The sequence below is a fragment of the Paroedura picta genome, chromosome 17 (genome assembly GCF_049243985.1).
Source record: "Paroedura picta isolate Pp20150507F chromosome 17, Ppicta_v3.0, whole genome shotgun sequence".
Classification (NCBI taxonomy): domain Eukaryota; kingdom Metazoa; phylum Chordata; class Lepidosauria; order Squamata; family Gekkonidae; genus Paroedura; species Paroedura picta.
In genome coordinates this window covers 10,732,987-10,747,528 of record NC_135385.1, presented here as the reverse complement: position 1 = coordinate 10,747,528, position 14,542 = coordinate 10,732,987, and the positions used below count along the sequence as shown (strand labels likewise).

At 51.7% G+C, this 14,542-nt stretch overlaps 1 protein-coding gene and 1 long non-coding RNA gene across 3 annotated transcripts in view; one reads left to right on the top strand and one right to left on the bottom strand.

Moving 5' to 3' along the window:
• The window catches only part of LOC143827312 (uncharacterized), a 38,946-nt gene that overhangs the window by 18,078 nt on the left and 6,326 nt on the right, over nucleotides 1-14,542 (top strand). The window lies entirely within an intron of this gene.
• Nucleotides 4,908-13,565, bottom strand: LOC143827303 (cytochrome P450 2W1-like). Its single transcript, XM_077316768.1, has 9 exons — nucleotides 13,299-13,565; nucleotides 10,892-11,054; nucleotides 9,505-9,654; nucleotides 8,495-8,652; nucleotides 7,912-8,085; nucleotides 7,334-7,475; nucleotides 6,421-6,605; nucleotides 6,083-6,224; nucleotides 4,908-5,948 (listed from the first exon to the last, which is right to left on the bottom strand). Exons 1-9 carry the CDS (start codon nucleotides 13,491-13,493, stop codon nucleotides 5,758-5,760), a joined length of 1,500 nt encoding a protein of 499 aa, XP_077172883.1. The 5' UTR covers nucleotides 13,494-13,565; the 3' UTR covers nucleotides 4,908-5,757.

Genomic DNA, 14,542 nt, shown 5'->3' with positions numbered 1-14,542 from the left:
AAGGATCTGAAAGGTTGTCCCTTGGAGGAGGACATGGAGCAGTTCTTGTTGGCAGCAGAGGAGAGGACACGCAGTAATGGGTTCAAACTATGCGTAGAACGGTAGCAACTAGATATTGGGGGGGGGATTTCATAGTCAGAGTAGTTCAGCCGTGGAATGGGCTGCCTAAAGAGGTGGAGAGCTCCCCCTCACTGGCGGTCTTCAAGCTGTGGCTGGACAGATCCTTATCTTGGATGCTGGAGGCTGCATTGAGCAGGGGGCTGGACAAGATGGCCTGCGTGGCCCCTTCCCGCTCTAGGATTCTATGTAGGGAGCTCCCCCTCACTGGAGGTCTTCAAGCAGCAGCTGGACAGATCCTTATCTTGGATGCTTTAAGCTGATCCTGCCTTGACTAGATGGCCAGGCTGTAGTCCTAGGACTACAACCCCCTCCAGGAAAACGGCTGCATTGTATCCCATAGAGCTCCTTCCCGCCTCCCAGCTGATGGCTGGTCCTGCTGTGTCCTCCTTCTTAGGCCTCCTGCCTCACCCACTGTGGTTGCCTGAAATTTGGCAGGATCTCTTTGGCCCCACCTGCCTGAGCCCCTTCCCCACTGCGGGCAGCCTAGGGATGGTGCCTGCGGACACAGACCCTTGTGGGTAACCTCTGGACGGCTCGGGGAGGATCAAAGAAGCAGGTCTCCAGGTTGCCCCCTGGGGGTTGGTAACCCTGGAGCAGGATGCAGGGCTCAGCCTCACAACTCACACCTCCCCTGAGCTTGTTAAAGGGACGTCCCTCGGGGAGGAGGGGCGGTTGCCACCTCCAGATTGGGAAACCCCTGGAGATTCGGGGGCAGAAGGAGCCTGAGGAGGGCAGATTTCCGGAGTCGGAAGAGACCCCCCCCCCCAAAGCAGCCCTTTCCTCCAGGGGAATCGGCCTCCGGGGACAGGAACCCCATCGTGGCCTAGCCAAGCCCCTCTCTCTGTTTCGGCTTCCACGGGCCCCTGCAGGCCTTCCGGATCATTCTGCGAGATGGAGGTCCCCTCAAGCGACGGCCCCTGAGCAGACAGGTGTGCCGGGGATGTGAAGCTGAACCCACAGGGGCTTTCTGTTCTGCCTTGAGCAGGGGTAGTCAAACGGCGGCCCTCCAGATGTCCGTGGACTACAATTCCTATGAGCCCCTGCCAGGGGCTCATGGGGATTGTAGTCCACGGACATCTGGAGGGCCGCCGTTTGACTACCCCTGGCCTTGAGCCTTGAGTGTTTCTCCCTCTTTTGCCAAGCATTAAGGGGCGAGGACCCCTTGCTTGGCTCTGTGGGGCGGGAAGCGACTTGTTTGCAGGCACGGAAGTGGTTCCATCTGGCCCAAGATAGTTTTGACGAGAAACCTGGCCGCCGGTTTTCTGACTCAACGGAGGAGAGCGGCCAAGCGTGCCGGGGAACCTGCTCAAATGGTCGACCGAAATCCCCCGAGGGCTCGGGAGCCCCCTGAGACGGCGAGAACCTCCTGGCGCTGACGTTGGCCCCTTCGGGGAGGGGGGAGGACTGGCTGTCTAATCACAGCTGGCTCACGGCAACACCCAGTGGGGTTTCCAGGGCAAGGGGCGTTCAAAGGGGGTGGATGCCAGACGCCAGGTGAGGCCTGGGATTGCCCCAGAATTCAGGTCCACTCTGGACGGAAGAGATCCGTTCCCCTGGAGAAAGTGGCTGATTTGAAAGGGGGGATCCATCGCGTGATACTCCACTGAGGTCCACCCCTCCCCCCTCCCGGCTCCTCCCCCCCCCCAAAAAAAGGCTCCAGGTATCTCCCTGCCCTCTGACAGCTGCTGTCATGACCCTGAATTTCCCAGGTGGTCTCCCATCCAAATATCGATCAGGGCTCCCGAGATCGCGGGCTGGAAGGACCCTGGGAGGGGAATGGCTTTGGGATTGACTTATGTTTTCTAAAATGTTCTGTTGAACGTCCCAGTTAACCCCTGAACCCTTGATACGTTTTGGGTTCTGCCGGGAGCTTCCCCCGGCTCAGGGGGGCAGGTTCATGAATCTGAGCTGGGGAGTGTATGCAGAAGTCCCCAAGGGCAAATTTAGCACATCTTGGGACAGATGTCTGATTGGCTGCAGGTTGTGACCCACAGCAGTGGAGAACGGAGCAGGGTCTTCTGTCGATCACCCAGGCCGAAGGATAAAATTCTAGATCCCAGATTTCTCCCCCTCAGGCCCTTACAAAGACAACATCCAGGACATGAAGCAGAGGAGCTGTTTTATTGATGCCCTGCTCTTCCCTACAACAGCACGCAAACCCCTTTCCCTTCTCCCCCCCCCCCTTCCCACCACAGACTCCCCGGGAAGCTTTTGGGAGCAAGAGAGCCCTGACAGAACTGCCGTGAGAACAGCTCTAATCCAGCAACTGGGGGGCTTGATCCTGGGGAAATGCTCCACTGCTTCAGGGGTGCTCATTTAGTAAAGGAAGGTGGTGAAAACCCACTGAAGGCTGCTTCAAAAGGATCACGACCCATTGACAGGTTCGGTTTTCAGAGAAACGGGTTTGAATCAGCCCACTGCATTGCTCTAACCACCTGGGCTTACGCCTGTGCATTTCTCGGCCGGGTTTGGGCCATAACACCAAATGCTCGGGCCTCACTGAAACTGCTCTGGCACACCTTATTTCCCCTTTTCGGTGTTCTCGGGCGCCTTGGACAGGTGCGCTCATGATTCTCTGGCGGTTCCGGGGCCTGCAGCCGGGTTGTACTTTCCACAGCAGGTGGAGAGGGCTTGGGGGGATGCTATTTACAGGCTCCGTCTCGGGACGGTTATCTCGGAAAGCGAAGCAGGGCCAGCCCTGCGTGGTGCTTGGGAGCCTTGGGGTGCTATGCCGAGGCAGGCAAATGGAAGCCAACTCTGTCCTGCAATCCCAGTGGCAGCGGTGCTGCAGTGACTCATGGGAATTGTAGTCCATGGGCATCTGGAGCGGCCCCGCTCGTCCACCCCTGCACTGCAGGGTGGTCGTGAGCTGACGGCCCTTTTCGCCGGCGCCACCTGCAAGTTCTCCCTGCGGAATTTAGACGTGGCTTATCAGTTCAATAAAATCAGAGCCCAGCGGCACCTTTAAGACCAACAAAGATTTATTCAGGGCGTGAGATTTCGAGGGCAAGCACCCTTCGTCAGACTGTGAACTCCGTACATGACAGGGAAAATGTTGCAGTTGTTGTCACGGATTTGATTCCCCGCTTCTCCACATGCAGCCAGCTGGGTGACCTTGGGCCAGTCACAGCCCTGATAGTGCTGTTCTGCCCGAGCCGTAATCTCAGGGCTCTCTCAGCCTCCCTTCCCTCACAGGGTGTCTGTTGTGAGGAGAGGAAAGGAAAGGAGAATTTAAGTTGCTTTGAGACTCCTTCGGGTAGGGAAAAGCGGCATATAAGGACCAATCTTCTTCTTCAGTAATATCAGGGCTCTCTCAGCCTCCCCTCCCTCACAGGGTGTCTGTTGTGGGGAGAGGAAAGGGAAGGTGATTGTAAACCACTTTGAGACTCCTTCGGGTAGAGAAAAGCGGCATATAAGTACCAACTCCTCCTCCTCCTCCTCCTTCTTCTTCTTCTTCTTCTCCTCCTCCATAAGCCAACACCGGTTGTCCTTAAAAGCTGCCCTGGAACAGATTTAAGAACCTGTTTCATTTTAAAGAAAACATTCTAGATGAAGCCATTCAGTATCCCACTCAGGGCAAACGACCCATCGGCTCTGCTTCCTTCTCCCTTTCAGTCTTTCCAAGAATCTTTTTGCCATCTTATTTAATCAAGCAGACATGCAGCTAAAAGACCACAGGAACGGTGCTTTGCAGTTGGACTGTGTTCAAACCAGGATGCGGTCCCTCCACCCCTCAAATGTGAGTCACAAACCCAAGTTTTTCCGCTCCTTTCCTGGGCCCTTCTCTGTGAACGGCAACATTGCCACAAACCAGAGTTCGTGCCAACTGTGGTTAAATGAACAGAGGAAACTCCCTAGTTTGGGACTGTCTCGTTCAGACAGGACAACGGAACAGGGTTAGATCCCACCACGACTGGCCACGACGTCTGAGTTCCACCAAAGGGCCAAGCGCAGGACTGGCACTTGCTCTCCAGAGAAACTGTCCACTTCTTCATGGGAGAGGCTAGCCAGGGACCGTACCCTGGGGCCTTCTGGGTTGACTCACCAGACGTCAGAAAGGTTCTATTTGCATTTCTTTGTTTTGGAGAATCTGAACGGTCATAACAGCTCTGTACTGAGTGGATTTGGAGGGGGGGGGGCTTGTGAGCGGGGAGAGAACAGTTGAATAATTAAGAACCTTTCAAGATTGGTCACCACTCCCAGTCTCTGTCATCCGCGCCCGAGAAAACCGAGCGTTGAGTAAAACCCGAAAGACGCCTGCCGGGTAAGGAGGACTTGTTTTCGTTTCTGGCCGAAAGTACCAACTGTGGATCGGCCACACCCTTGGAGGGCTGACGGAGGGGGCCTCGTTTTCGGTGACATAACAGGACGCGCATAGGGCAGGAGCTGCCAAATCCGACCGTTGCTCCAGGTCAGTGTTGCCGGCTCAGGCTGGCAGCACCTTTCCAGGGTCTCGGGTAGAGGCAAGCTCAGCAACCCCCAGGTGGCCTCTGGCGATCTCTTGCGACTGCAGTTGATCTCCGGACCCCCCTGGAGAAAATGGCTGAGTTGGAAGATGGACCAGGATGAGGTCCCTCCCCGGGCGCCACCCCCCGAAAAACTCTATTTCCCAACCAAATGCCAGCAATCCTAGGTAGCCTTTCACATCACTCAGGGGTGACCAAAGTGTGGCTCTCCAGATGCCCATGGACTACAATTCCCATGAGCCCCTGGCAGGGGCTCATGGCAATTGTAGTCCATGGGCATCTGGAGAGCCACACTTTGGCCACCCCTGGCCTAGACTGAGATGCTGAAGATTGAACCTGGCTGAAGTCCCTCCCTTCCCCTGCACCCCCCCAAATCCCCAGGAATTCCCAAGCCCAGAGTTGGCAACGGCTTACAAACTGTAACAATAGCTGCAAGGAAGCTCAGACTGCATCTGTAGCGTACAGTCAACAATCCATCCGCCCCCTTATCCTAACATCTGCTCAGTCAGCTTCCGTCTCCCAAGCCCACAAATTTTAAGTATTTCCAAAATTTCACTAGGGAAAAACTAGGCTGCACTTATACAATCTGGCCACCAGGTGGCAGCAAAGGATTACAGAATAGGAAATGTGTAATTTCAGTATTCAAGGAGATCACCGGGTGGCAACCAACAGAAGAGCGACAATAAATTAGACTGCCCCAAGGCCTGCGGAAAGCGCATGCTCTGGCCTGAACTGACCACCGGGGGGCAGCAGAGTCTTGTTATAATAACCTGGGCTGCATCGAGAAATAATTGGATATTGACCCAATGTGATCATTTCCGCAAAAGAAAACTGCTGTCCAGCTATGCAGCTTTACATGTAACCTGCTGAATGCCGAGAGAGACTGCAAAGATTGGAAGATTAGTAGGAAGGTTTCTATGGAGCCTCTCAGTGGCGGCAGAGAACAGAGGTAGGGCAAAAAGCAGCCAAGAACCAGCCACCGAAAGGGTAGAAGAAAGTGCTTGCTGTGGCAGACACCAGCCACTAGGGGGCAGCAGTGATCAAGGGCCCAGTTGTCCTTTCCTGGTCATTCAGGGCGATGGTGCCTCTCTTTGCCACCATGCGATGTGGGACCCAAAGTCGGAAGATCGCAGCTGGGATTTTCCTCCGACATCCTGAGGAAGCGCCAGTTTTACTCCCTGGAGACAGCGCACGTTAGCTGCGGCTGCGGCCTCAAAGTGAAGGTTGTCTTGGGGACGCTCAAGTCTATGTCCGAGGCCGTGATGCCGGGAGGGGGCCGGAAAGTGAATTTCTGCAGCAGGCCAGCGAAGAACAGGAAGAGTTCCATTTTGGCCAGGCTCTCGCCCATGCAGTTCCGGCGCCCTGCAGGGGGGGAACAAAACAAAGTTGTGATTCCAAGAGATCTCCAGGCCCGACCTGGAGATTGGCAACTCCCTTCTGGCCCTGGAACCTGCCACCCCCGTCCCTACCTCTGGAAAAGAACATAGGTCAGATACCCAGGGAGAAAGGCACAAAGGCTTCCTTCTTGATAAACCGCCCCTCGTGGTCCAGGAAGTGGCCGGGGTTGAACTCGTGGGGGGTCTCCCAGTGCCGGGGATCGAGGAGCACGGAGGTGAGGGATGGGATCACCGTCGTCCCCTGCCAGGGAAGCACAGGGAGGGCAAATGGTGAGAGGGTGGGAAGGGAGCCAGAGCTGTTCCTGGGTCTCACAACGCAGCCAGTCAGTACCCATGGACATTCACACGGCCCGGGAAGGTTCAGATGCCGACCTGGCCCCTGCTGGGTGATAAATGCTGACTGACGTATGCAAACCCGAAAACTGAAGCCCTCGTACCTTTGGGATAAAATAGCCCCTGAAATGTGTGTCCACCGAGGTGCAGCGGGGCACGTGGGGGAGCAGCGTGATGAACCTCTGGACCTCGTGGATCACTGCGTCGGTGTACGGCAGCTTCTTCCGGTCTTCGTAGGAGGCCCAGACCCCGGGGTCTACCACACGCCCAATTTCCTCTTGGACCTTTTCTGCAAAGGTCAAGAATGGTCAGTGAGTCAATCCACCAGAGCCACCTACCGGATCTTGATTTGATTAGAGTTTGGCTGTTTTTTGTGCTTTGAGAATTTTATTTACGCAATTTTACCTCTTGTTGAGTCTTGATTATCTGTGAGGCTTCAGCCAATTGCTTTCAATAAGAGAACTCCATTTGCCGGAAAATCTCTTTATTAGAAAGGATAATGATGCTTTGCTAAGACTAAATGTCCACTGTCTCGAGCTCCAGGTCCTCACTGCTCCCCCCCAGTCCATTTGTGTGCAAAGATATCAGGATGACAACTTTCAGTTAGCTGGAGAGGTACGACCACCCTTCCAAGTGGTGCCATGCTACAGGAAATTCCCCCACTAGCTTGCTAATCCAATACTATTATAATTCACACCCAAGGCATCTGAAGGTAATCAATTAGATGGACAGAAAACAGAGCAAAGCAATGAAAGAGTAAACGGCAAAATCAGGCCTAGTTTTGACTATCTGGGCTGAGTCGGCCGAGACAAAGTGGACTAAAAATCCAAGTCTAAAAATAAATACATTTCGAAAAGAAAAAGAGTCCACCACAAGTCCACTGCAACATGAGAGCTTTCCACCAAGCGAGGTACAGTCGCTGTTTAGAGGGCCTGGATCCCAGCAATATGAACCAGGAAGAAATTGCTCGTGGTATTGTTGGGAGGAAAACCAAGACAGCAGACAGCCCAAGCTCACCTTGGATCGAGGGATACTTCATCATGAGCAGGACAGCCCACTGCAAGGTCGTCGCCGTGGTTTCTGTGCCGGCCATGACTAGATCCAGGATGGACGCAACCAGGTTGTCATCGCCAAAGAGGTTCTCTTTCTTGCTCGCTTCCTGGTGGGGGGAAATCAAAGCGAAGGTCAAAGGCCTTGCAATGGCAATGTTCTCACAGCACTATAGATTTGGCTCCACCGATCCTGACTCCATAGGCGGAAGTTCTGCACCAGCTTAACAATTGCTTGGTTAACGTAGACCACCAGTGTGGCGAGGAGGTCTCGGCATGTGGGCCAGGAGAGATCTAGGTTTCAATCTGCCAGCTGTGAAGCTTACCGGCTGACCAGCCAGACTTTGACCTGTCTTACAGGGTTATTGTGAAGGGACAGATTTTGGTGAGGCTGCTCAGAGGAGGACATGGAAGTCTTCGTAGACTCCCCAGGTGGCTAAGGCCTACAAAGAATTATTCCTTCAAACTCCCCTCCTCCAGTCCTGCTTTGAGCCTTCCTGGAGGCTGCCCCTGGTAATCAGAATGCCCTCGGCCCCAATCCGGTACCTCCTGCTGCTTGAAGACGAAGGCGTCCGTGTAACTTCGGAGGCCGTTGGCCTGGGCGTCGCGCTTGCTGGCCTCGATGTAATCCCGGATAATGACGCGGACCTCTTCGACTTTTTGGAGCAGAAGTTTGTGATCGTTGAAAAAAAAACCCAGGAAGGGGTAGAAGTTGAAGAACTAGTAGGGAGCAGGAAAAAAAAAGAAAAAAGGGGGTATTGAAGAGAGTAAGACTGGGTGACTGAACCATGAAGAAAGATGAAATGGAAGAAAACAGAGTGGTTTGCAATGTGGTTCCGGAAGGAAAGCTTGACGGATGCCACGCACCCCCCAAAAGACAAAGAAGTGGATTCATCCAGCGGACTGCGTGTGGAGGAATGGGGAATGAAACCTGGATTAGAAGCCGCCGCTCTTAGCCGGTATGCCAAGTGGGCGCCCTACCTTCAAGAAGTTGAAGGCAGCAGGAGAAGAGGAAGACCCAACACAAGATGGACTGGCTCACTCAAGACCTTCAGACTTCAAGACCTGAGCAAGACTATTGGCCGTTTTGAAGGCCATTGATATTTTTGATTGGAGAAACTTGGCTTACATGCAAGAGGGGCGATCCCAGGAGGCACATCACGTCGTCGATCAGCTTTAGCAGAGTGAGGAAGACCGGATCCTTGTAGTCGAACCTCTCTCCAAACAGCATAGCAAAAGTGATGTTGGTCGGGGCAGTGTTGAAGGTCCTGAGACAAAAGGGCTCGCCTGTCACAAAAAGGCAACACCTTTTGGACAACCATCCTCCGACGTTGCAGAAGAGTTTCCCACTTCCCTTCCCTGAGACCCCTTGACATTTTATTTCTGGAGGCCAGCAGACATGGCTGCCCCCTCTTTGATGACTAAAAAGAAAGATGATATTACAAAAAAGCTTACGATGCTAACTGGTATTCAATTTCATGTCCAGTTCTGTTTTTTACCCCAAAAGGGGCAATGCCATTCAACAATTGGCACGAGAAAAAGATAGCGGACTTTTCCACGTTTCCCTTTCCCTCGTTTCCTTTTTCCTCGTTTGCTGTTTCCATTGCTTGGGGTTGGAGGAGTCTTTCCCTCATGTGCCCCCTCTAGTGGATGATTTGCTATTACATCGATTTACATCCACTAGGGACATAACTCGTTGTAATATCCAATTGGCCACTAGAGGGAGCAAACATTTGTTTGTTTCTTTGAGTTATATACCACCCTTTCCAGTTATATGTAGGGAGATGTAGATCATATTACTAACACTGAAATTTAAACAATTCCTTCAGCTAATTAAAAAAAACCTAAAACACGCATTTAAAATTTTGTGCAACATCTGGAGCTTCAAAATAGAGCAGCAGCGTCGGGAGTCTCCTGATCTTCTTTTTGATAAGGAAGGACCTTGATCCTTGTCCATCTTGGTTGCTCAAAATAGGGGGCCCTCTGGGAGAAATGATCAGTCTCCCCCTGTTTACCAGGGAGTTCCCAGAGGTGCTAAAGGAGGCGGTGGTCTACCCCTTACTGATTTGGTCTTAGACTGACCCTGGGTGCAGCTGGTGCTAGAATCCCCATGGCCCCTGCCACCCTGCCCTCACTCACCTTCGAAAGCTTTAATGCTCTCTACAAGGAAGCCAAGTTCTTCGTTAATTTGTTCCTCGAGACATTTCTTCCCCATTCCGAGATTGCGCATGCTGGCCACCGTGAACCTTCGGGTTGTCCTCCACAGCTCTCCCGTTGAGAAGAAGACACCTGCACGCATGGACACATGCAGTTGCCTTGTATTTAGTCAGACCCTTGGTCCATCAGACTGGCAGTTGCTCTCCAGGGTTTCACATCACCTGCTGCCTGCTCTTTTGAACTGGAGATGCCAGGCATTGAACTTTCTGTATGCCAAGAAGATGCTCTCCCACTGGGCCAAAACCCCTCTGCATGGTTCTCTAGGTTCTCTAGGTTCTCTTTTAACTGGAGATGCTGGGGATTGAACCTGGGACCTTCTGCATTCCGAGCAAAGGCTCTGCCACTGAGCCACTGAGGTCTTTCCCATCCCCTCCTGCTTGGTCCTGTTCACTGGAGATGCCAGGGATTAAACCTGGGACCTTCTGCATACCAAGCAGACACTCTGCTACTGAGCCAGGGTATCAGGTCAAGGTCTTTCTCACCACCTCCTGCCTGGTCCTTTTAACTGGAGATGCTGGGGATTGAACTTGGGACCTTCTGCATGCCAAGCAGATGCTCTGCCACTGAGCCACTGAGGTCTTTCCCATCCCCTCCTGCCTGCTCCTTTTAACTGGAGATGCCAGGGATTGAACCTGGGACTTTCTGCATGTAAAGTCTTTCCCATCCCCTCCTGCCTGCTCCTTTTAACTGGAGATGCCTGGGATTGAACTTGGGACCTTCCTCTTGGCACTGAGCCCCTGCCCAGAGTAGCCCAGGTGATCCCTGGTTTCACTTGACAAGGGAAGGGTCATGTTCAAGGTTTGCTTTTTAAGGCAGCAAGCAAGATCTTTTGTCCTGCTGATGGAGCCCTGGGCTGGGAGGGACAATCTGCCCCTCTTGGCAGGTTTTCCTCTGGGCTGCATCCCCGTTTTCCTCACCCAGGTCACTGGTTTTTAGAGTTGATAGGGCAGCTGTAGAGCTGCCGTGTTGCTTAATTGTTGTCTATTGCAAACTCGATGCCAATTCCGGCCACTAAAGTGTGGCGTTGTTAGCTGGAACTATTATAATCTCAGAAGCTAAGCAGGGAAGTATTCAGATGGGAGACCGTTTAGTATTCAGATGGGAGACCGCCAAGAAAGACCAGGGTCAGTACAAGAAGGCAGACAACGGCAGACCAGCTCTGAGCATCTCCTGTCCTGAAAACCCGAATGGGCCACCAGAACTCAGGTGTGACTTGCGGAACGAAAAATAATGCGCCGTTAGGCAAAGTTTGCATTGTTGCAAGCTACCGGAAAGGATTTCTCCCAAAACCTCAGCCGTTAGAGCTCACCCTTGCCGTGCTGGATCTCTTCAAAGATGGGTATTGGTGGCCTGTCCACAAATTCCTCTGCAAAGTTGACCAGGGCGTCCCTCACTGCTTCGTAACCCGTCAGGACGACGGCTTTCTGGGACCCGAAATGGAGGGTGAACACCGGCCCGTATTCCTTGGCAAACTGGAAGGGAAGGCAAGGCAGTTGGCAGGGGCTCGTGGTCATTGTAGTCCATGGGCCTCTGGAGAGCCACCGTTTGGCCACCTCTGCTATGGAGCATTACACCCTAGAAGAAGAAGAGTTGGTTCTTCTATGCCGCTTTTCCCTACCCGAATGAGGCTCAAAGGAGCTTCCATTCGCCTTCCCTTTCCTCTCCCCACAACAGACACCCTGTGAGGGAGGGGAGGCTGAGAGAGCCCTGAGATTACTGAAGAAGAAGAAGAAGAGTTGGTTCTTATATGCCACTTTTCTCTACCCGAAGGAGTCTCAAAGTGGCTTAAAGTCGCCTTCCCTTTCCTCTCCCCACAACAGACACCCTGTGGGGTGGGTGAGGCTGAGAGAGCCCTGATATTCCTGCTCGGTCAGAACAGTTTTATCAGTGCCATGGCAAGCCCAGGGTCACCCAGCTGGCTGCATGTGGGGGAGCGCAGAATCGAACCTGGCATGCCAGATTAGAAGTCTGCACTCCTAACCACTCCACCAAACTGGCTCTACACCAAACCTACACCACAGCCTCTACCCCAAGTCCTCCAGAAATTTCCGAACCCAGCGTTGGCAACCGTACCCTGAGACCTTTCGGGAAGGCCTGCAGGCAACTGATGGAGTTGGATAAATTAAGAGTTGACAGCGGGAGTTTGGCTGCAGTCGGAAATCATTGTGAGTTATCTCACCGAGTGGTCTTAGAATGCATCTTTGTTTCTTGCCTGTTCGTCTTAAAAATGCGATATGAGCTGCTTGTTCCTTTAAACTTGCTCCCTGGATATCTAGCAATGCAAATAATTGCATTTATACAAGTGCATTCGTGCTACAAAACTGTAAGAACGATGCTTTACGTTCTTAATTCCTTATATGTCTATTGCTCCTTATAGAGCTATTTCTCGAGTCCAGCCCTGTCTGCGGACATCTAAACCTGCAGATGAGGGCCACTGGGACACTTCACAGCTTTTCCTAAAAACTCAGGAGACCCCTCCCTCCAGGTCTACGGAAAAACCTGAAATCTAAAAACACACAGACACACACACAATGGGGGATTTAAATCCCCCCTAATTCTAAAAAGTCATCTTTCCACTTAAATATAATTCCCAAAGCACCTTTTTATAGACAACAAAAAGAGAATGATTATAGTAAATAATAGTCACAAAAGCCGTGGGTTCCTTGTTCAAAACAGCCTCTTAATTTCTCGCACCTCGTCGTGGTGAACGAAATAATTGTAGGAGACGTTCTCCCCGTGTCAATTGTTTGTAAACTGCTCTCGTCTTTAGGGAAAGGGAACTGTCAACTGAGTCCATGAGAATCTCACCGGTCCTGCAGGGAGCGTGTTTCATGCTGTTACGGGGGTGGAGAAACGATTGCACGTCCATGGGCGGGGGACCAGTTTTGAGAAAGAAAGAAATTCGTCACTGCAATCTGTCTATTTACTCTGGAGTAATCTTGTTTCATAGAGGAGGGAGCGGGTGACAAGGGTAATAAAATGACAGCATCGCGACTCAAAGAAATAACCCTTCTCTCTAGAGCGTTCAACTCATTAAGACAGCTGCCAAAATTTTGTACAACAGCAATTAAATTATGTCAAATCAATACAAACCCGTCAATGAGTTTAAACAAATTGAACTATTTTGTCGTTTTATTAATTTTTCACAGAATACAATTCTCTACTTAGTTAATCTCCCCCTTTTTTTTAGCTGTTTCTAGACAATTTCTTCTTAATCTGTTTCAACGTTTCCTCCTATTCTTAAATTATCTTTAGACTTATTCTTTTCCTCTCTGTTTTATGAGTGGCTGTTGCGTTATGGTTTCCTGAACTTTGTCGTTTTAATGACATATAGCAAAGAATTTTTTTTCTGGGTACTCGATTTTGCATTTGCAGTTTTTGTGTGACGATCCAGTAATAAATTTCTTTGTATATAGCCATAGGCGTTTACGAAACGTAAGAGGCAAGTTTATAAACAACAAGACAGAATAAAACAACTGCTTATAGTTTTTGTATCACAAACGACGGGCGCTAGATAGCTGTAGTAAATCAACGCTGACAGTTCCGTCAAGCCGTAAAGGAAATGGGTTTGCAATTTGGCACCAAACGGACCGTTCCAACACATCCCAGAAATGCAGAAATCCCAGGGGGAAAAAAACCTCAAATTAGAATATTTGTCCTTAACGTGCACAGCAGGACGTTTAAAATCCCCGCACAAAACTCATTTTGGGTCCTACCTTCATTAAGGATTTGTCTTGTCGCTTAATATCCAGCAAATGCAAGTTGCCAATGAGGGGAAGGGGTTTGGGACCAGGTGGCCAATTCGACGCCCGTTTCCCCAAACCGGTTGCAAAATAGGCGACCAAGAAGACCAGCACGCACGCCAGGCCAGCGGCTGCCGGGTAAGAGAGCAAGAAAGCCAGCAATGCCATCTCAGGAGCGCATCAGGTGGCTGTAGGGGGGAAACGGCACGCCGGGCGGGTCACCCGCCTCCCATCCCTCTCCTTGCAATTGCGGCCAAGGTGCGCAGAGACCTCCTGAATAAAAAGCAGCCACCCCACCCTCTTTAAACACTGCCGCAGAATGCCGTCTAAGCAGTTTGTAAAGTTTGATTGCTGAGCGATGGGCGGTTTCGGGTTACGGGCCTGCCTGTGGGGGCAGAATCGGGTGAAAGGGATTAGGCATGGATTTGAACTCGGGGCCAGATGGCAGCGCACGGTGGCGTTGGTGGGAAGATCGCGTGATTTTTCTTTAAAAAAAAAAACAAAACAGCATGGGGCGGTTACCAGTTTGGGAAGGGGAGTCATTTTGTCTTGGGGTACCGTATCCGAAGTCAGAATACTGTCTCTGCCGTCTTCCATCTTGCGGTCACATGGTACAGCATTGTGGGCAAGCCTTGACACAGCTGGAAGCGAATATATTTCAGAACAAAATAATCTCCCTTTCCATTTGCTATTTGGGTTGTCATGGATGCCCCAGGTTAGCCCGATTTTGTCAGGTTTATTGGATGTGAACATAGGCCATCCCAAAACCAGAATCTTAGAATCATGGGACATCGAGGGTCATCTAGTCCAACCCCCCGCAGAATGCAGGAAATTCACAACTATCTGCCCACCCACAGTGACCCCAATTCCATGCCCAGATTTGTTGTTGTTGTTGTTAGGTGCGAAGTCGTGTCCGACCCATCGCGACCCCATGGACAATGATCCTCCAGGCCTTCCTGTCCTCTACCATTCCCCAGAGTCCATTTAAGTTTGCACTGACTGCTTCAGTGACTCCATCCAGCCACCTCATTCTCTGTCGTCCCCTTCTTCGTTTGCCCTCAATCTCTCCCAGCATTAGGCTCTTCTCCAGGGAGTCCTTCCTTCTCATGAGGGGGCCAAAGGATTTGAGTTTCATCTTCAGGATCTGGCCTTCTAAGGAGCAGTCAGGGCTGATCTCCTCTAGGACTGACCGGTTTGTTCGCCTTGCAGTCCAAGGG